General features: G+C 36.3%; 1 protein-coding gene across 13 annotated transcripts in view; it reads left to right on the top strand.

Moving 5' to 3' along the window:
- Positions 1-22,714, top strand: part of STAU2 (staufen double-stranded RNA binding protein 2) — a 337,228-nt gene that overhangs the window by 153,186 nt on the left and 161,328 nt on the right. For all 13 annotated transcript variants that reach the window (XM_032759847.2, XM_058444329.1, XM_032759849.2 and 10 more), the window contains 3 exons: positions 1,739-1,876; positions 9,927-10,058; positions 22,406-22,466. In XM_032759847.2, the coding sequence (XP_032615738.1) occupies positions 1,739-1,876; positions 9,927-10,058; positions 22,406-22,466 (331 nt within the window). The remainder of the gene's footprint in view (positions 1-1,738; positions 1,877-9,926; positions 10,059-22,405; positions 22,467-22,714) is intronic.

The following is a 22,714-nucleotide window of genomic DNA, read 5'->3' as shown; positions in this document are numbered from 1 at the left end:
GCCAACTGGGGGCCAAGTGCGGTGGCTCATGCCTATAATCAGAGCACTTTGGGAGGCCGAGGTGGGAGGATCACTTGAGGTCATGAGTTTGAGACCAGCCTGGCCAACATGGTGAAACCGTGTCTCTACTAAAAATACAAAGATTAACCAGGCGTGGTGGCGTGCTCCTGTAGTCCCAGCTACTCGGGAAGCTGAAGCAGGAGAATCGCTTGAACCTAGGAGACAGAGGTTGCTGTTAGCTGAGATCGTGCCACTGCACTCCAGCCTAGGCAACAGTGAGACTCTGTCTCAAAAAAAAAGAAGGAAAAAAGCCTACTGGGATTTTGAGGAGAATTGACATCTTATTGTTGAGTCTTCTATGGATGAACATGATGTATTGACTATTTAGATCTTAATTTCAGCAGTATTTTGTAGTTTTAGCGGGCTTTACATAAAATATACTATATATATATTATTCTGTAGCTTGCCTTTTTTACTTACAATTCTTTCTGAAATTCATCTTGATGCATGTAGCAATAATTAATTCATTTTCACTGCTATATACCATTCCATTATATGAACATGCTGTAATTTATCTGTTCTTTTATTGCTGAATATTCTAGTTTTTTTTTTTCCTATTTCAAATAATGCATCTGTGGATATTCCTGTACATATGAGCTAGTATGCATGGGTTACGGTTTTCTAGGGTATGTATGTGCCTAGGAATAGGCTAGTTGGGATAGGATGTACCATCTCAGGCTTTACTAGACATTGCCAGGTTGTTTTCCGATTTATAGTACTCCCAGTGTTTTATAAGAGTTTCTGTTACTCCCCATTCTCACCACTTGGGGCTGTTAGACTTCTTAATTTTTGCTAATTTGGTGGATGTGAAATAGTAACTCACTGAGGATTTTAATATGTATTTTCTGTGTCCTAGAGGTTAGTTATCATTTCAAATATTGAGTTTTTCCTTATGTGAAGTATTTATCTCTGTTGCCCATTTCCCTTTTGTATTCTCTTTTTCTTAATACTTTTTAGGTGTCTTAAAAAATATGTTTTGGATACTGGATATGTCTTTTTAAAATTATGTGTGTTGTGGCTGGGTGCTGTGGCTCACACCTGTAATCCCAGCACTTTGGGAGGCCGAGGCCAGTGGGATCACCTGAGATCAGGAGTTCAAGACCAGCTTGGCCAACATGATGAAACCCCATCTCTATTAAAAATATAAAAATTAGCCGGGCATGGTGTGGGCGCGCCTGTAGTCCCAGCTATTTGGGAGGCTGAGGCATGAGAATCACTTGAACCCAGCAGGTGGAGGTTACGGTGAGCTGAAATTGCACTACCGCACTCCAGCCTGGGTGACAGAGTGAAACTCTGTCTCAAAAAAATAAATAAAATAAAATGATATGTGTTGCAGAGATTCCTCCCAGTTCGTGGTTGGTCTTCTTACGTTCTTTTTGATGTTTCTTGATGAACAGAAGTTGTGAAGTACCTCTGGTATACTGAAGAGTTTGCCCAATTTAAAAAGCATAGTTGACCCAGCTTGCCATTAATACATCTAAGCCCCAAGTCCCAAAGAAGCCTTGGTTACAGGTCTATTTTATGATTTTCCTTTATAAATATTCATAAATGACTCATTTATCTTTTCTAGTCACAGTTTTGGGGTGTGGGGGTGGAGGGAAGAAGCACTGTTTCTTTAAGGATTCAATAACAAGTTTCACAAGCATATTTTAAAACTTTTTCTTAAATTAATTTTTAGGCCGGACCAGAATATGGCCAAGGGATGAACCCTATTAGCCGCCTGGCACAAATTCAACAGGCCAAAAAGGAAAAGGAGCCGGATTATGTTTTGCTTTCAGAAAGAGGAATGCCTCGACGTCGAGAATTTGTGATGCAGGTATTTCTAACCTTTTAAAACTATTGAAAAGATGTAGAAATCCCCAGGATGGAATAGACATTTGGGCAAAAGGCAAACTAGGACTTAATAGCAGAAAGTAAAACTGTTTCCAGTTAAAGCATTCATTCTGTCCAGGCTCCCTACCAACTTGGTAGAAACATTCAAGTGTCAAGGACATGTTACAATAGACAACATGAGTTTTCCAAGGGACTCTGAGTTCACACAGGTTATTTACCATAGAGTTTATCATTTAATGCCTATCTGTTAACTTTTTGTGTTACATTTTGTAGCCGGAGTCTTATTAACTACTGGGAATTGGAGACACATGGAATTAGAAACAAAATTTAGAAGGATGGATGTAGTAGATGGATCAGGGCCAAAATCCTGAGCTTGTGGGCTGTCAGGAAAGTTAGAAAAAGAGAGTAAACAGGCTAGCTAACCGTGGTGGGGGCTGAGGCACTCAGAATTGCTGAGACCTGACCGCTGCATTGTGTAGCCAAGAAAATCGAGGAATGGCTGCTAGTGTATTGGCAGATGGGTTAGGAATGAGGTAGAATGCCTAAAATGCTCTCCTTTTCAACCCCTACCTATTCATCTTCATTTGCCAGCTCAAACTCCAGTCTTAAGAAATTTTTCTTTTACTTTTTTATTACAATTTCAAACATATCCAAAGGTGGGGAGAGAATAGTAATGGACCATTAATATGCCCATCACTCAAACACAACAGTTATTAAGATTTTTGCCACACTTGATTCAGCTATTAATTTTTCTCTTCTCTCTCTCTTTCTTCCTTTCTCTCTTCTTTTCCTGAAGTATTTCAAAGATAATTTCTAACTACATGTCATTTCAGCCTTACATATTCAGTGTATATTTCTAAGAAATATGAGAGCTTTTCTTACATTAGACATGATTCATTAGAATCATCTAATACCCAGTCAATATTTAAATTATTATTTTCCCCAAGCTGTTTTTTAATTTTTTGTTTTATTTTTTGGTGGGGCAACAGGGTCTTGTTCTGTCAGCCAGGCTGGAGTACAGTGGCATGATCATGGCTCACTGCAGCCTTGATCTCCTGGGCTCAAGAGATCCTCCCTTTTCAGCCTCCTGAGTAGTTTAGGATTACAGGCATACACCACCATGGCCAGCTAATTAAATGTTGTTTTATTGTTGCTGTTTATAGAGACAGGGTCTTAACTATGTAGCCCAGGCTAGTCTTAAACTCCTGGCTTCAAGTGATCCTCCTGCTTCAGCCTCTTAAAGTGTTAGGATGACAGGTGTGAGCCACTGTGCTTAGTCCCAAACTGTTTTTTAAATAATTGGTTAGTCAAAGAAACTTTTTAGTCAAATCCAAGGATCTCACATTTTATGTAACTTAGATAAAATCAACAAATATTAAGTGCTGACCATGTGGTAGATAGACATTTTGGCACTCAAATACAGTGTCTCATATTGATTAACTTTCAGTGTATAGCTAAGTTGTGCCTTTCCTCCCGATTTATAATCTCCATGTTTCTTTATCTTACAATACCCAATACAGTGGTTTGTAAATAGTAGGACCTTAATAAACATTTGATAGATATTTGCTGCCTGCCTTTCTGCCTGTATGGCTTTTGTTGGAGATGTTAACTTATAATGTAGTCATAGATAAGTCACTCCTGGGAACCCAGATATCCAAAAAGAGGGGAATTCTGTGATTAGTAATCACATTATTGTCAAGATGTTATTAGGATCCAGCACATGATTGTTTTATTATTATCACTGGTAAAATATGTTCACTATTTTTTTCCTTGACATACTTAACTTTGAAGAATTCTGGAACATATACTTTGAATGCCAAAGCTTGAAGAAAAAAATCGCCTGAATTTTAGACATGTATTGGGAATATAAACTGGCTTTGGCTTTATTAAACAAATCCTTTTCTACAGAGTATATTTGGTACCCCTTTTGAAAGAGGAATTTAGCATATCTTAGGCCAGCTTCCATTTTATGGGTATTCATAAACATTCTAGTCAAATGGGGACATTTGGCTGTGCTTTTAAATGTTTTTGCACTGAATTCATATTGTTTTTTCCCCTTCTGGAAGCCCCAGTGGATTCATTACAGTATTGCAGCAGTTTTATCAAAGTAACGGCTTTTGTATAAACTACTTAGGCAATGTTATCATTTGTTTCTAGAGATGAGATGCTCATTTTTATCTATTACCAAAGAAAAAGTCTGTATATTATAAAATGGATGCAACTTATGTTGATTACTAGATAAACAAAAGAAAATCTCCGATGATATTATTTGGGTATTTTATTCCAAAGCAGATATCTTAAAGCTTTTCATTTTTTTGGTGAGGAGCATTTTAATCTTTCAAACAAAATAATGATAACTAAACCAAATTGCATATCAGCACACTGTATACTAACTTTTCAGCCTGTGATAGAGATCACCAGGTTGTTAAAAAATAAATAAAAATTAAGTTTTAGGTAAATCCTATTTCAGAAGTTTTTAGTTTCTTAGGTTTTTGAGGATTTGATTCATGTGAATGAGCTGTTAAATTTAAAGACAAACATTTGACAGTCTTAAATTTACTGCATGGTAAAATAATTGAGCTTCTTTACCGATAGAAATTAACATTTAAATGTAGAGACCTATTTACAATAGTTATAAAATTTGTGACCTCTCAAGGAAGATGACTTGTGAAATTTATATACTTACTTAACTTTTATAATAAAGTGATGTTTTGAGTGACCATTGTGTTTATTAGCAGGGAATGAAAGTCCTTTGGCAATGTAGTCTTTTTATATTAACAAATTACTCTAGAATAACTGCTTACAAACTATACAACCATGTGATTATTAAAATTTGCATGAGGCAAGGGCTGGGTGAATGGGTAAATGAATCTGGGAAGCACTTGTTTTAGAAGAAGTAAGTTTTGAAGGTATCAGAATAGGCCAGATGGAATACAGGAATGGGAACAGCATTACAGCTGACAAGTCCAAGACCAGGCCTCAGAGCAGTAGAGGAAGCTTCTGACATAACTGGCCTAATCTTTTAACTAACAAGGATTCCAGCAACAACATAGGGACTGATGAAGCTGGGGGAACAAACCAAGCATTGGAAAAAATAACAGGGAGCAGAGGTAACTCTAGCCAGGGGTTTGAGTAGATTATCCCTAGGGCCTGCCATGTTGAGGCAGACACTGTTACGGCAGGTGGTGTGTATTCATCTGGCTCTGAATACCTGGTCTGACTGTACTAGATTTGTCCTTCTCAGAGTGAGGTCCAAAGACTACTTCTGATTTGTCATGATGTGGTGGTTTCCAGTTTCAGAAGAAAAGGCAATGAAATATTTAAAAAGTATTTCACAGGTTTAAACTATACAATTTGTGATAGTTGTTACAGAAATTCTGTAATGAATATGTTTTCAGTGTTTCATATGCTATATGAACTGTCATTTAGTTTGTCTTTACTGAAACTCTGTTAAAAGAGAGTACAACTCCTTTTTTATATCATTTGCACATTGTTTATGTTTAAGTTTGTATTTTGTTACCATTTTGTTGTATATTCTCCCAGTTCCTTAAAATTGGGTGGTTCACTGAAGCTTAAAAGTACTGTTGGAAATAATAACACAAATAAAAACTGTAAATAAGGATGTAAGAATAAATGATGAGCAGTACTCAAGTGTGGATACCAAATGGGAATCTGTATGTTCTGGGACAGATGAAACAGCCAATATTATGATTTTACACAAGAGACAAAAGAGAAAAGTATGGTTAGAGTATCACGCTGTATAGCTGAAAACTGAATTTTGTTGTCATTGTGAAATGTATTAAAGTGGCATGAAACTATTATTGAAACTTTCTAATTTTTTTTTTAAACAAAATGATAACTGGTAAAACAATTCAACTTTTCAGATATGGATTGCCCATTCACTTTTCTGCTCATTTTTCTGCTCGTTTTTTAAAAAAACTGATATATGGGAACCTTCTATATATTCTGGATGCGAGCCCTTTGCAGTTATATGGCATTTTAAATACCTTCTCTTGTGTTGTCACTTTCCTTTCTAAATAGTGCTTTTAGAAGAACAAGAGTAATTTTTAGTGCAGTCAAATTTAAATTTTTTCTTTATATTAACTTCATAATAAGTCTAGATATCCAGACAAATAAGTATTCCCCACCTTGCTCTTCCTCAAAAAGATTTTGGCTGTTCTTAGCACTTTACATTTCCATGTAAATTTTGGAATCATCTTGTTCAAGTTATTGTAAAAAGATATATGGAATTTTGATTGAGTTTTCATTGAGTTCAATTAATTGAGTTTAGGTCAATTTGAAGAGAACTGATACTATTACATTAGTATTGTCTTCAATCCATGAACATGGCATTTTGCTCTATTTATTAGATTTTTCTTAAAGTTTCTCAATAAGACTTTGTTTTCTATGTAGAAGATTTGCACATCCTAGGTATTTGATTTTCATTTAATGTAAATGTTATCTTTTTAATATTTTTCATCTTCTACTTGAATGTTGATGAAATGTAGAAATGCAGTCCTCTTTTTCATACTGAGCTTATTACAGTCTAATCAATTCTTATAATTCATCCGTGGAGTTTCTTAGATTCCTTATATATGAAATCACATCTATAAATAGTGAGTTCCCTTCTGCTTCTTTTTTTACTTTTTCTTGCCTAATTTCTCTGTCTAGGATTTGTGTAAACTGTTAAACAGTAGTAATAATAGGGAGCATCCTTGTCTTGTTTCTAGTTAGTTTCATTCAACATTGAGTACAGTGTTTCCTGAGGTTTGCTGTAGGTGTTTTGTAAAATGCCCTTTATCATATTAAAAAAGTTTTCTTCTACTGGGCGTGGCTCACGCCTGTAATCCCAGCACTTTGGGAGGCCGAGATGGGCAGATCACGAGGTCAGGAATCGAAACCATCCTGGCTAACACGGTGAAACCCCGTCTCTACTGTAAATACAAAAAATTAGCTGGGTGTGGTGGCGGGCACCCATAGTCCCAGCTACTCAGGAGGCTGAGGCAGGAGAATGGCGCAAACCTGGGAGGCAGAGCTTGCAGTGAGCCGAGATCGCGCCACTGCACTCCAACCTGGGCGACAGAGCAAGACTCTGTCTCAAAAAAAAAAAAAAAAAAAAAAAAAAGTTTTCTTCTTTTCCTAGTTTGCTAATAATTTTCATTAGGAATAAATGTCGATTTCTAGTTTGAATTTCAAATGTTAAACCAAACTTGCATTCCTGCAATAGACCTAACTTTGTCATGAATCTTTTTCTTTTTGTATATTGCTTTATTCATTATACTGTTTAAAACTTTTGCATCTATGTTCATGAGTGAAACTCTTCTGTAAATTTTCTTTCTTATACTGTTCTTGTTGGGATTTGGAATCAAAATGAGAGCTCATAAAATAATTGGGGACTGATTTCTCATTTTCTGTTTTATGGATGAATTTGGATGAGAAGAATAGCATAATTCTTCCTTAAATATTGAGTAGAACTTTATGGAGAAGATCTCAAGAGTTTTGTTTTTGCGAAGTTTTTAATTATGGTTTTAATTTCATTAGTAGTTTTAGTCATATTCTTTAGGCTTGTTCTGTGGCAGTTTGGTAATTTGTATTGTCTAGGAATTTTTCCATTGTATCTAAATATGTTTTTAAATATTAGCATAAAATTGTTCTCAGTATTCCTTTTTTTTTTTTGAGACAGAGTCTCACTCTGTCGCCCAGACTGGAGTGCAGTAGCATGATCTCGGCTCACTGCAGCCTCTTTCTCCTGGGTCCAGGCAATTCTCCTGCATCAGCCTTCTAAGTAGCTGGGATTACAGGCACCTGCTGTCATGCCTGGCTAATTTTTGTATTTTTAGTAAGACAGGGTTTCACCATGTTGGCCAACCTGGCCTCGAACTCCTGACCTCAAGTGATCCACCTGCCTTGGCCTCCCAAAGTGCTGAGATTACAGGTAGCTAGCTACTCCACCCGGCCTCAGTAATCCTTATTATTTTGTAATGCTGCAGAAGTGATGGTAATCTCCCTTTTTAATTATTTCATTTCTTATTTGTGTCTTCTCCTCTTTTCTTTTTTAAAAATACCCATCTCAGAGAAGAACTCGTATTTTTTTTCTTGATCAGTCTGACTTTTGGTTTATCGTTTTATTAGTCTTATTAGAGAACCAACTTTTGGCTTTTCTAACTTTATTGTACTTTGTTTTGTATTTCCTTACTTTTTGCTTTTTATTCTTCTATTTTCTCTGGGTTTGTTTTGCTGATATGTTTGGGACTTCTTGAAGTGGATGTTTAGCTCATTACTTTTTTGCCCTCCTGTAAGCTGTTAACGGCTATGCATTTTCTTCTAGACCCTGCTTTTGCTGTGTCCAAGTTTTGATGTATTTCCATGGATTATTTAAAATATATTCTAGTTTTCACTGGAATTTCTTCTTTTGCCCATAGGTAATTTGGAATTACATTGTTTATAAAATTTTTAATTTTTAATTTTAATTTTTTTAGAGATGTGGTCTTGCTCTGTTGCCCAGGGTGCAGTGTGGTGATATGATCACAGTTCACTGCAGCCCTGAACTCCTGGGCTCAAGCAGTCTTCCCACCTCAGCCTCCCAAGTAGCTGGGACTACAGCCATGCACCATCATGCCTAGCTAATTAAAATTTTTTTTAATTAAAAATGGGATCTCACTGTATTGCCCAGGCTGATCTCAAATTCCTGGCCTCAAACAATCCTCCTAGTGTTGGGATTATAGGTATAAGCCACCACACCCGACCAGAATTACATTGTTTAATTTCCAAAGTTGTGATTAACTATTTAACTATTTCTTCAATCACTTACTGAGACCATTGTGTAAAAAGAAATTCAACTATAGTTGTGTATTTTCTGTTTCTCCTTGTAATTCTATCCTTTTTTGCTATCTACTTTACTTTTTATGGTTGTATGGTTGATGTGTATTTAAGTACATGTATAAATTGCTCACAGAAGATAACTGTAGAATAGTTCTAATGATAAAAATCTTTTTTTTTGAGCAATTATGATAGATTAAATGCTGTGGTTTACATACATTATCTTGTTTAATTTTCAAAGCAACATTGTGCAGTAGTTGGTATTACCCCGGCTTTACTGATGAAAAACCTGAGGCTTAGAGTTATTAAATAATTTGTACCAGTTCATACAGCTAGGAAATAATAGAGCTGAGTTTCATATCTCAATCTGACTTGGAAGCCTTTTTTATTTTTTTAAGACGGAGTATCGCTCTGTGGCCCCAGGCTGGAATGCAGTGGTGCAATCGTGGCTCACTGCAACCTCCACTTACTGGGTTCAAGCGATTCTCTTGCCTCAGCCTCCTGAGTAGCTAGGACTATAGGTGCGTTCTATCACACCCGGCTAATTTTTGTATTTTTAGTAGAGACGGGGTTTCACCATATTGGCCAGGCTGGTCTCAAACTCCTGACCTTGTGATCCTCCTGCCTTGGCCTCCCAAAGTGGGATTACAGGTGTGAGCCACTGCGCCTGGCCAGAAGCCTTTGTTTTTAATCATAATGTTGTAGCAACACTTGTATATTAATTCTCTTCAGGAACTATTTAATATAAATCTTTGTAAACTTGAATGTTTACATAATGTTGCAATTTGACCATTATTTTAAATGGCACCAATATGAATTTTAGCCTTTTCAGTTTATTAATTGAAATATAAGAATGCTAAAATGTAGTCATAACCAACACGAATGCTGTTAAAATGTAAATTTTTTTCTGCTTATATAAATAATATAAATTTAGTGTTTAAAAAAATCAAATAGCATATAAATGTATATGGAAGTAAAAATTCTATAAAATTCTACCATCCTGAGATAATCCTCCATTGATACTTTAAGGACCATTTTTTCATAATTTTTTTCATGTACATGTACAACACTACATAAATGTTAGTTGCCATTTTTATTTTGGACTGAACTTTGTTTTCAAATGCTAGAGAGTAGAATTGCTTTATGATGTAAGGGCTTCCTGTTTAAATTTATCATAAATTTATTTCTTTGATTTATTTCTTTAATCTTATCAGGTGAAGGTAGGCAATGAAGTTGCTACAGGAACAGGACCTAATAAAAAGATAGCCAAAAAAAATGCTGCAGAAGCAATGCTGTTACAACTTGGTTATAAAGCATCCACTAATCTTCAGGATCAACTTGAGAAGGTAAGAGTTAAGTTTACATGTGTGTATCCTATCTTCATAATATCGAAGTGATTAATAAATTTTGGTCCTAACTGGTATTAAAGTAAATGTCAATTTTAACTTTTCTGAGGCAATGCAAAGATAGATGATTCAAGCACAAAACAACATATGGAGTAAGATGAGATATTAATGAGTATTTATAATCTTATGATTAGAAAATACAAAAAGTTTGTTGTATGGTTGAACATATTTTATGTAATACCAATTTAACATTTTTAACTTGTTGACTGGTTGTTTTTGCCATATAGACACAGTCTTAATTTGTGCCTTTTAAGAACACAGGTTGTTAGCCTTTATATTTGGAATACAGCTGAAAACACTGGAAATAAAAATTCTAACTTATCCCTTTAGGGCAGGAACTATATTGGACAGACACTCTATAAACTAATTTTTCTATTTACTTTAAATTTAAAGGTGAACTCATAGGGTGTTTATTTTCTGCCAAGACCTGTGTTCATGGTCCCCTATTTTTTCTGCAGCAGTTAATGACATCATTAACACCTACATCTGTTACAAGGGAAGCAGAGAACCCTGAATTCAGAACTTGGCAGATAACTTGGCAGAAATTGGCTTATTTCCATTTTGTATTAAGTATCATTTTGTTATCTGTGGATATGTAGACATTATTTCTATCAAACATTTTATTTATGTGAACATTCATAAAACAGGCTTACTAATTACTTTTATCAAAAGTAATATGCTTTAGACCAGGCCATCTTCTCACACAAGAATTCTGTTTCAGAGATATTTTTAGTTTCTACAGGAACACATTTTAAAAGTTTAGAATTAGAAACAAAAATATATAAAGACACTTAGATGTACTTTTTTGTTTTCTAGGCAATTCTTTTGAATGATTTTAAAAAATCTTTGTGTATTATTGCTAGAGATTTCAATTCTGTTTTTATAACCTGGCTAGTCAACACTTTTTCTTCTTTTAAAAGTATTTGTAACATGAAACCTAACATGTGTTCCAGTTTCTGTAGTCTTTTATATTGTATATATGTTGTTTTAACTTAACACATTTATATTGACTTAAAACTGGTGAGTGATCTATAAAAATATGTCAAAATAAATCTCCTCACAGACACGTATTTGTAAATTAAGTGAAAGCAAACACAACAAAAAACCAGCATTAATTAATTTCATTAATTTGAAAAACATTTTTTGCATAACCACTGTATAAGTCAGGGTTCTCCAAAGAAACAGAACCATCAACGTGTGTGTGTGTGTGTGTGTATGTGTTTGTGTGTATGTATGTGTGTGTCTGTGTATATATATTAAGGAATTGGCCCATGTGATTGTGGAGGCTTGGCTAGTGTAAAATCTGATGGGACAGGCTGACGGTATGGAGACTCAGGAAAGAGTTGAAATTTCAGTCCAAAAACAGTCTACTGGAGAATTCCCACTTGCCCAGGGAGGTCAGCATTTTGTTCTGTTCAGGCCCTTCAGCTGATTAGATGAGGACTACCCACATTGTGGAGGGTGATCTGCTTTACTCAGAGTTCACCACTTTAAATGTAAATCTCACCCAAAAACACTCTTGCAGAAACACTCAGAATAATGTTTGACCAAATATCTGGGCACTGTGGCCCAGACAAGTTGACATGTAAAGTTAATCATCACACTCACTAAATGCCAGACACTTAAAATGACTGATTTTAATAAGATGACTGAGACTTGGTTTCTGCACTTAGGGAGCTGATCGTTCTTTAAGTGCAGGGAGTGAGGAATTTTAACCATATAACAAAACTATAGTGTCCCAGAACCTAGAGAGCATGAGGATGAACCTGGAAAGTCAGAAAAAGCTGAGGTCACTGTTATTATGCGAAGGAGAAGGTTTGAAGAAACCCTCATTTAAGATTTGAACATGAATGTGAATTGATCTGGTTTGCATTCTTCAAAAGATAACTCGAAGTAATGGGGAGCATGGATTTGAGCAGAGCGAAACCAAAGGCAGGAAGGCCAGTCAGGAGGCAACCAGAGTTGTTTAGGTAAGAGATATTGAGGGTCTGAACTGAGACAGTGAAGGTAGAGAGGAGGAAGGGAAAGACTCCAGAGATATTTCAGAAATGTAATGGGTAAGATTTGAATAGTAGATAAGATGCATGCAAGGTGCAGTAAAAAAGAGGAGGAAAGACTACCTGCAAAAAGGAATAGAGAATGACTACTAGATGGTAGTCAGATGCTGCAGAGAGATCAAATAAGATAAGGACTGAATATATTGATTTATCAATAAGAAGACTTCTGATGAGTGTGGCAAAAGCAATATTTAAAACCAGCAAAAACAGGATTTTTTTGTTTGTTTTTTTTGAGACAGAGTCTTGCTCTGTCACCCAGGCTGGAGTGCAGTGGTGCAGTCTCAGCTTACTGCAACCTCCGCCTCCCGGGTTCAAGCGATTCTCCCTCCTCAGCCTCCCAAGTAGCTGGTATTAGAGCGTGCACCACCATGCCTGGCTGGTTTTTTGTATTTTTAGTAAAGAAGTGGTTTCACCATGTTGGCCGGGCTGGTCTTGCTCTCCTGACCTCAAATGATCCGCCTGCCTTGGCTTCCCAATGTGCTGGGATTACAGGCGTGAGCCGCCTCACCTGCTTGGTATTTCTTAATTATTTGGTAGAAGTTACCAATGAAGGCTTTTGGGCTTAGAATTTTCTGTGGAAAGGGTTTTTTAACTATAAACTCAGATTTTAAAAATCAATAGGGTTACTTAGGTTAGCTACTTATGCTTGAATGAACTTTGGTAGTTTTAGTCTTTCAAAGAATTAGTTTATTTCATCTAAGTTGTTGAATTTACTAGTATAAAATTGTTTGTAACATTCCCTTTTTCTTTTAATAGTGGCAGAATCTAAATAACATTCCCTTACTCTTTTAGCAGTAGCAGAATCTGTAATGATACTCACTTTCATTTCTGATATTGATCATTTATTTCTTTTCTCTTTTTCTTCTGTTCAGTTTAGCTAGGGATTTTATAAAATTTTAAGTCTTTTCAAACAATTAGGTTTTAGTTGCATTGATTTTTCTCTGTTTTTCCATTTTTAGTTTTTTTTTTATTTCTGCTCTTTATTTTATCCGTCACTTGTTTTTGTTTTTAATTTTTTGTTCTTTTCTAATTTTGTAAGGTACAAGCTTAGGCTATACATCTGAGAACTTTCTTTTCTAATATAAGCATTTAATGCTGTGAATTTTTCTTTAAGCACTGATTTAGCTCTACCTTACACATTTTGACAAGTTGGGTTTTTCTTCTCTCTCTTTTTTTTTTTTTTTTTACATCTGGGATACACGCTGTATGGGTTTTTACTTTCATTCAACTCAAAATATGTTCTGATTTCCCTCTTGATTTCTTCTTTCAGGCCCTATATCTGTTATGATTACTTGTTTTGTCCAGTGTTAAAGTTTCCAACTATAAGTTTGGATTTTCCTATTTCTACTTCTTATAGTTTTATTAGTTTTTGTTTTATGCATTTTGAAACTTTGTTGTTATATACGTATACAGTTAGTGTTGTGTCTTTGATGACTTGACCACTTTTATTGGATATTTCCCTTTATTCCTCGTTCTGAAATCTGTTTTGTTTGATATTAATATAGCTACTCCAGTTTTATTTTGACTGGTGTTTGCATGGGATATTTTTTTTCCTGTGTTTACTTTTAACCTATCTTTAAATTGGTTTCTTTTAGAAAGCATATAATTGGGTCTTGTTCTTTAAAATTTTAATTTGACAAACTTTAATTTGATACCCTTTAGTTAGGGTGATTAGACCATTTGCACTTATTGAACTTATTGAGGTTGTTGTATTTAAACACACCATTTTATTAGTTGCCTTTTTTTCCCCCCACTTACTCTGTTTACTTTTTTTCTTCTTTGACCTCTACTGTGGTCACATATGTTACTTCTCTAAGTTTCTCTGACCTCCTATTGTGGCTATACATTTTAGTTTTCTATATTTTTTAAACCGTACAATTCATTGTTACTAATTTTGCTTTATATAGTCAGTTATCTTTTTAAGTGATTAAAATCAGCAGAAAATGCCTTTTATATTTACTCTCATTTTGATTATTCTCAATATCCTTCATTTATTTGTGTAGATTCAAATTTCTTTCTGGTATTATACCCCTTCCTTGCTTGAAGGACTTCCTTTAATATTACTTATTTTAGCAGATCTGTAGGCAGTGCGTTCTCTCAGCTTTTGTTTGCCAAAAAAGTCTTTATTTCACTTTCTTTTTTTTCTTTATAGGTTTTATTATACACAAAGTGGGGTGGGGCTCAGACCTTCTTGGTAGCTGCTTTTCTCATGGCAGTCAGGATATTGCCTCAGCTCCTCTTGCTTCCTGTTGGTGCAAATGTGTGTTTTCATCCTTTTCTTAATGAACTTGAGGGCCCGCTTGTCCTTGGAGACTTTGAGCAGCTTCATGGCATGCCACTTCTATGGGGGAAGCCACACACCTCCCAGATGCTGTCTTACACAAGCTTTGTATGCTTGGTGAGATGTCCAGGGTGGCAGCCCTGCCTCAGCTTGCTCATATTCTTGTTCACCTTGGGCCCTGGTTGAGGCCCATGGGCATGGGGTAATGCAGAACTATGGCTGCTGCTCTTCAGTGACTGTTCTAGCAGAAAATTTCACTTTTTTTTTTCTTTTTTAAGCCTCCAGTGAATCACCTTCATTTTTGAAAGTTATTTTTTTCTGGATGTAGGATTCTGGGTTTCCTGTTTCTTTTAGTACTTTAAAGATCTTGCTCCATTGTCTCCTGATAGGCATAATTTTCAATGTAAAGTCTGTTGTAATTCTTACTTGTTCTTGTTGATGTATTTTTTTTCCTCTCTCAGCCTTTCATATATTTCTTTTCTTTATTTTCCAACAATTTGGCTGTGATGTATCTAAGTTTGATTTTTTTTGTTTCTTCCTTTCTTTCTCCTCTGCCCCTGTACTCTTTTCCCACCCTTCTTCCTCCCTTCTTTCTATTTTTCTTCCTTCTCCTTTTCCTCCACCTTTTCTTCTTCTCCTTCTTATCCTCTTCCTTCCTTCTTCTCATTTCTTCTCTCGTTTTTTCTTCTCCTCTTACTTCCTTCTCCCCCTACCTCCTTCTCCTCTTTCTTTTATCTCCTCTTTATTCCTTCTCCTCCTCCTCCTTCCCTATTGTTCTTCTTCTCTCTTCTTCCCTCTTCCTTCTCTTTTTTCTTCCTCCTCCCTCCTCTTCTTTCCTTCTCCTTTTCCTTGTCTTCTTTATCCTCCTCCTCTTCCTCTTCCTCCTCCTGCTTCTCCTCCGTCCTCATCCTCATCCTCATCTTTCTCATCCTCCTTGTCCTTATAGGGTTCTCTGAGCATTTTGGATCTGTGATTTGATGTCATTCGGTTATTTTGACAAGTTCTTAGCTATTATCTTTTAAAATATATTTTATTCCTTGTTTTCTCCCTCTTTTCCTTGGAGTTTCCATTTATACATTCATTAGACCATTGGTATTGTCTTATAGGATTTTCTTTAATGTTTTGATCTCTAATATTTTTCGTTTAGGATTTCCTTATGTTTTTGTTCTGTGGTTTCTATTTTTGTGCTGAAGTTCCCCATATGCTCATGTATGTTATCTGCTTTTTCCAGTAGGTCTTTCAACCTATGAATCGTAGGTGTTGTAAAATATCTTTCTGAAAGGTTTAGCATCAGGGTCATCTCTGGGCCGTGTTTTGTTGTCTTCCCTATGTTTTGGCAGTGGTTTATTTCTTCTTGCAGTTTTGGGTATCTCATAATTTTTTAATGAGTGTTGGACCTTGCAACAGAAAAATAGTAGAGGCTAAGTCAAATAGTATTTGTTGAGAAATCAGCATATGTCTCTCTCTCAGACTTTTTGGATCGAGGGTTGCATCAGTCTAGTTATTAACTGAATTCATTTTGGGTTTTGTTATTGCCATAGTCACTATTAACTACAAATTCCTTCAGTAGTGATATGCTGTTACCTGTGCTTTGTGTAGTGTGAGGTTTTGAGAGGATTTTTTCACAGTTTCTCTGCTCAGCGCTCAGGTTTAGAGGTCTCTTCTTTGCTGTGTCATGGCATGGGGTTATCTCTCTTCAGGCTCTGTAGTAGACTGCTGCTATTTATTATTTAATCCTGGGATTGTGGTGGGTGTCATAGTTCTTGATTTTTTTGTCCAGCTTCATTTTCTGGCAGATTCTGTGAGCCTGGGTGTCAGAGGTGGATCTTTCTGTTTTTGGTCTCTTCTCTGTGGTAACCAAACTTTGTCTTGGATTTATGGGCAGTTTGGGCATGAGAGAGTTTCCTGTACATTTCCCAGCATTTGCAGACCTCTGCTTTATACTGTTGTAGTGTCTTACTCTCAAGTAGGTTTTCTATCTTTTTTTTTCCTCAGGAGCATATAGCTTTTGCTTTTAATCCTTTGTCAGAAGCAATGAAGCTTTACTGAGCTCTTAGGACCAGAGGATTTCCTGCCTTTGCCTCAAAGGCATATAGGATTTGTTTCTACCCTTCCCCCAGTGGCTTAAATTTTTTGTTTTGTATTGGAGAATGGTCTAGAGAAGTGGCAAGGTTCTGTGCTTGTCCCTCAGTGCAGCCACTAACCAGCTGCATTCCTGCACCAAGTTGGGCTCTCCCTGGTCTGCAGCTGTAGCCCCAGTTGTCCTCCTGAGAATCCAGGGCAGGACAATGGAAAAGAGCTGCTGTCTGGAGCTCCCAGTTTTTCTAAACTATCATGCTAGCTCATACTCAGGCTTTAAGAATTTAACATTTCATCTACTTTCTTCTTACTTACATTCATGGCAGTCATCTCTGCTATCCCTGCCCTGCCAAAGCTGTTAACATTTTTGTGAGTCCTATCTCTCCCAGAAGGATTTATCACTCGCTAGAATTCATTTTGCTTGTTTACCTTGTAGTCTCAGGTCTCTAAAGGGTTCAAGAAAATTTGCAATTGTTTTTTTCAGATTGGCTCTTTGTCATTGTTATGTTTCTAGATTCTAAGGAAAAGTGGAATACTCTCTTAACCTCTTTTTTTATATGCCATTCTTGCATCTTGATTTTCTTCATTCAGATATCTTAGAGTTTTTCTTAATATCTTGGAGTTGTAAGTCAAGACATGACTACTCTTTTTTTGTATTTGATCATTATATTCATCAAAGTAGTACTCACACTCAAAGTAATACATATATAAAAAGGCAGAATTTATACAAGATTAATAGTATAAAAACTCAAGGTTTATAATTTAAAATACCAAAATATCCTGTTCTTCCCTGCCACTGGCCATTTCTGCTTCCCCTTTGCCAGAGGCAACCACTTTACCACCTATTGTAACTATTTATTTTATTATTTACCCCTATGGGTAGTTTGTGCTATCTCTTGGTTTCTCATGTTTAAATATTATGAGAAGTAATATAAAAGTAAAAAAATTAAATGTACTTTCTGCTGTGGAAAATGAGGATTTAACTCTGGTACATACTCCACACATACACTTTTCTACATCTTTCTGTCCCCAAAGTCTTTACCAGTCAAGCACATCATGCAGTTTTTTTCGTTCCTTTCCTAACCTACACCCTATCCAACCCTTAGAGCTCTTTATCTTCGTCTTGTATTGCAGATTGATTCATAGGCCTGCTGCAGAGCTGCTGTTTAGGTTCTTCTCTTCACCATTATCCTGAAAATTTCTTTGGCCTCTGTCCTTTGTTGAGTTGACTATTTTCTGGACAGCTTCCCTTGTTCTTGGTTTACTTTCTTGTTTTGATGGACCACATACTTTAGGGCCTTCCCCGTGAAGGATACATGGGAAGTAAATTTTTTTTGAGATTTTGTGGTCTGAAATTTTTTTATATTTCCCACACACTTGATAGTTTTTTTTCTAAGCTGTAATTCTAAATTGGAAGTAAATTTTCACAGAGTTGGGAAGGCATCACACCCTTGTCTTGCACCTCCCAGCATTGCTGTTAAAATTTCAACACCTGATTCTTCAGCCTGTATATGAAACTTTTACCCTTCTCCTCCCTCTCAATGCTTTTCAGACTATTTTCTCAGGGGTTCTGAGATATGTGTATTTTATATATGTATTTGATAAATTGTGTTGGACATTTGAGTTTTAGTCTAGAAATTCATATACTTTAAACTGAGAAATTTCTTATTTATTTAATAATTTCTTTCCTTTTATTTTTGCTGTTATTTATTTCTGAGATGCCAGTCTTATGGATGGTCTTGTGGTTTTTCTTTTCTCCCCCATTTCTGTTTTTGTTGTTGTTCTGTTTTCTAGGAAGATTTCCTCAAGTTTGTTTTCTAGTCCCTCTCTGACATTTTCACATCAGCTATTTTATTTTTGATTTCTCAGAGTTCTCCCTCATTCTCAGAATATTCCTTTTAAGGCTTCCTATTCTTGTTTAATGGGTGTAGTATTTCTCTTATGTGCCTGAGGATTTTTTTTTTTTTTTGCATTTTTTTTCTTCTGTTCTCCTCATTATCTTTCTGTTCCTTGTGGTTTGGAACCCTGGATGTGTCTTCTGAGGGGCAAATGAGAAAAGAGGCTCGGAATCTTATTTTTCAGTATGAAACCTTGGACCTCCCATCTCCTTATTTGCAGGGTGACACATGGATTTCACCCTCAACTATGCCTGGTATCCAGAGCCTCTCTGTTTTAGCCTCTCCCAACAAGAAGCCCCTATTAGGAAGAGATAGGCACCTGACTGCATGGGGTCAAAGAGGTGATAGGGAGATTTCATAATACCTTGAGAAGACTTCCAGATAGTCTTTCTGTTTCAGCCCCTTCTAGGATTCATCTTTAAATGTACCAGGTGTACTCCTAATTCTGGAGGCTTTCTAGGGTTCTGGGTGACACATCACCTTACTGTGAGCTCTTTGTTGGCTTCTTCCTCTGCAGGTTAGGTTTCAGTTACTCACATCTGCTAAGCTAGCTACAAGTTGTTCATCTGCTTTCCACTTTCCAGGCTTTGATTTACCTCCTGCTGTTGTCTCCTATATTAGTTTGTTTACTATAAAGAACTGCTAGAGATTGGGTAATTTATAAAGGAAGAGGTTTAATTGACTCATAGTTCTGCAGGGCTGGCTGGGGAGGCCTCAGGAAACTTAAAATTGTGCCAAAAGGCACCTCTTCACAGGGCAGCAGGAAAGAGAAATGAATGCCGAGTAAAAGGGGAAACCCCTTATAAAGCCATCAGATCTTGTCAGACTCATTCACCATCAAGAGAGCAACATGAGGGAACCACCCACTTGATTGAGTTATTTCTACCTGGTTCCACCCTTGACACGTGGGGATTATTACAATTCAAGGTGAGATTTGGGTAGGAACACAGAGCCAACCCATATCATCTCCTTTTATATTTCTCGTTTGTGTCTGAGGAGTACAGTAGAAGAAATACAGAAAGTAAGGATTGGGAGATGAACTGTACGTTGTGCTTGCTGGGTTTCTCCTTTTCAAGAGAGAAGTTCTCTTAGTAATTACTTTGACCTCATCTCTCCTGACCTCTTCCCCTTACTCTTCAAACAATGATCTTTAAAAGAAAGAAATTTTGAAGTCAGGCATAGCTCTCAGATGAAAATCATATGTTACCTACTGGATAAATTGCATAATATATACATGTTTTGAGACGGAGTTTCATTCTTGCTGCCCAGGCTGGTGTGCAATGGCACAATCTCGGCTCACTGCAACCTCTGCCTCCCGGGTTCAAGCGATTCTTCTGCCTCAGCCTCCTGAGTAGCTGGGATTACAGGCATGCGCCACCATGCCTGGCTAATTTTGTAGTTTTAGTAGAGACGGGGGTTTCTCCATGTTGGTCAGGCTGGTCTTGAACTCCCGACCTCAGGTGAGCCACTCACCTCGGCCTCCCAAAGTGCTGGGATTACAGGCTTGAGCCACCACATCCAGCCAATTGTATAGTATTAAGGTAACATAAGCAAGGTAAGGATAGAAGAAATAAGTTTAGTCGAATAAAACAGATTTTATTAACTCCCCTAATTAAAAATGAAAAACTTGTTTAGAAAGACTAAAATCCTGTGGCTAATTGTAGAACTGCTCCACGATTCCGGAAACATAATTATTTATCTAAGAACCTAAACAGTTGTCAGCACTTTGATAAGTACAGGCTATGTTTTGGAGGTATGAACAAAATTAAAAGTATGGTAGGAATGTAAAAGAAAAATTGAACATACTTTGTTTCTTTCTGTTCACCAGGTTTTCTTGTGAGTAGTGATTTTAGCTGCTTTTCAAAATCTTTTAAATTTCTTTCACCCCTTGGAACTGTCTACTTCTGTTTTTTCTCTCATTTGTTTTTGCAGTAGTCCTTTCCACCCCGGCCGTACCTTTAGAGCATTCTTTTTTTTTTTTTTTTTTTTTTGAGACGGAGTCTCGCTCTGTCTCCCAGGTTGGAGTGCAGTGGCGCAATCTCGGCTCACTGCAAGAGAGCATTCTTCTTAATAGTTCCAAACTCTGTTCTTCATCTCACTGTTTTTCTTTTCATTCTTAGATGGCACGGTTTTACTTAATCTGTAACTTTTTTGTTCATTCCTTTCTTTAGCTTCTTTTTTCTCTCCTGATAATGACAGTACAAAGGTAGCATGATTACTCTCCTCTAGTTAGAAGACATAGTTTGACGTCCTGGCACCTGTGCATATTATCTGTGTGACCTTAGAGTAATTACAGGAACTCTAACCCTAGTTTGCTTGTCTGTAAAATTGAATGTTAATATCACTTATCTTACCAAATTCTTGTGAGGATGAAAATGAGATAATCCATATTTATGCAAAACACTTAGCACATTAGCAACCACACTTTTAAATCTTAAGTATTAGCTGTTAGCTATTACCACTATCAGTCTATTTTATTACATAGTAATTTCTCTCTTGTGAAGGATGCCTGTGTTAGCATTTTGCAGTCAAAGGTTATAGCAGCAATCTCTCAGGATGGTAAGTGTTGATGAAGACAGGAATTTGTGTTTTAAAGAGATAAAAGAGCTAATTAGAGAGAGAAAGAGATGCTCCCTAGTTCATATGAAGCTGCTGGTTGTTTCTAACGTACTGTCAACTTACTCTTCAGGATTCTTTATTTTCGGTTTTGCTTTTGCTGTCTGCCACTATATCTTTCCTTGTCACCCTAAGATGTATGATTAAAAAGGAATGAATTCAGTAAGAACAACTTTTCTTAAAAATGAACATGGGTAAACTATTTGCAGCAATTGTATTTTGTGTTTATATCTAGGCTTAATTTTCTATTTGACCTTTGACTGTTAACATAAATATAAAATGCTTATCATCATAAGAGATAAGTTACCAGCTGTACAGAAAGATAATATAACTAAAGTCACTTATTAATTTTATTTGAATACTTACTACTTCAAAGCATATACATTTCAGAATGTATTTTATACCAAACACTAATCATTTGGCAAAAGTCAGAATATTACATGTTTTGCTTAAAGTTAGGACTTAAAGTTAGGACTTAGTTTTCAATTTTTTTGTATATGTCTTTTTTTTATTTTTATTTTTTTTTATATTTGTATTTTTTGTATATGTCATTATAGCAGTATTTGGTGACCCTTACCATAGGACTTTTCTAGATGGACATAACAACATTTTTGTCTACAGAAATGTTTGATTGTTAGATTGTTAATTTGACCTGGGGAATCATACAAAAGCTCTTTTGGTCACTTAAGCATTTGTGGTAATGATTATTATTTACTATTTTAATAAGATTTACTTTTTGGCCAGGCTTAGTGGCTCACGCTTATAATCCCAGCACTTTGGGAGGCCAAGGTGGGCGGATCATTTGAGGTCAGGAGTTTGAGACCAGCCTGGCCAACATGGCGAAACCCCATTTCTACTAAAAATACAAAAATTAGCCGAGTGTTGTGGCAGGCACTTCTAATCCCAGCTACTCGGGAGGCTGAGGCAGGAGAATCCTTGAATCTAGGAGGCGGAGGTTACAATGAGCCGAGACCAAGCCATTACATTCCAGCCTGGGCGACAGAATGAGACTCTGTCTCAAAAAAAAAAAAGATTTATTTTTTTCACTACCTAGCTAGAGCTTATATTCTATATAATACATATATTGAATATTGGCTTTATGCCTTGAATTATAAATTTACATGATCAGACAAAAGTAGAAGGACATAAGAAGTAGATTTAGGTGTAGAAAAGGAATAAATGATACCCTTCATGTTAGTTTCTTTTGTAGCCATCATCCCAGGGTCAGAGATAGAGATAATATGCAGAATAACCATGTGAGAGGACCTTGCCTTTGCTTAATTGGTCACCTTTTTTTTTTTTTCCTTTTACATAAGCTTGTTTCTCTTGATTTGAACAATTGATTTAATCTTTCAGACAGGGGAAAACAAAGGATGGAGTGGTCCAAAGCCTGGGTTTCCTGAACCAACAAATAATAGTAAGTTCTCATTTTTATGTTGTCTGCACTTGGTGTTCCATCACTGGCTCAGTGCCTAGCTGTCACTGGGATTGGTTGGGTCTATCTGGGTCTGAGAGGCTGTGTTAAGTATTGTGGAGGGTACAAAGGAGTCCTGGTGTTTGCTTTCCTGGAACTGGCAGAATAGCTAGAAAACTAAGACACAGATACACTTAACACAGTTAAACCATTGCAGACAGAGTGCCATTTAATACATGTAGTGATCACAT

Source organism: Hylobates moloch, unplaced genomic scaffold (assembly GCF_009828535.3).
Source record: "Hylobates moloch isolate HMO894 unplaced genomic scaffold, HMol_V3 SCAFFOLD_9, whole genome shotgun sequence".
NCBI lineage: Eukaryota > Metazoa > Chordata > Mammalia > Primates > Hylobatidae > Hylobates > Hylobates moloch.
This window is presented reverse-complemented; position numbering and strand designations above follow the sequence as displayed.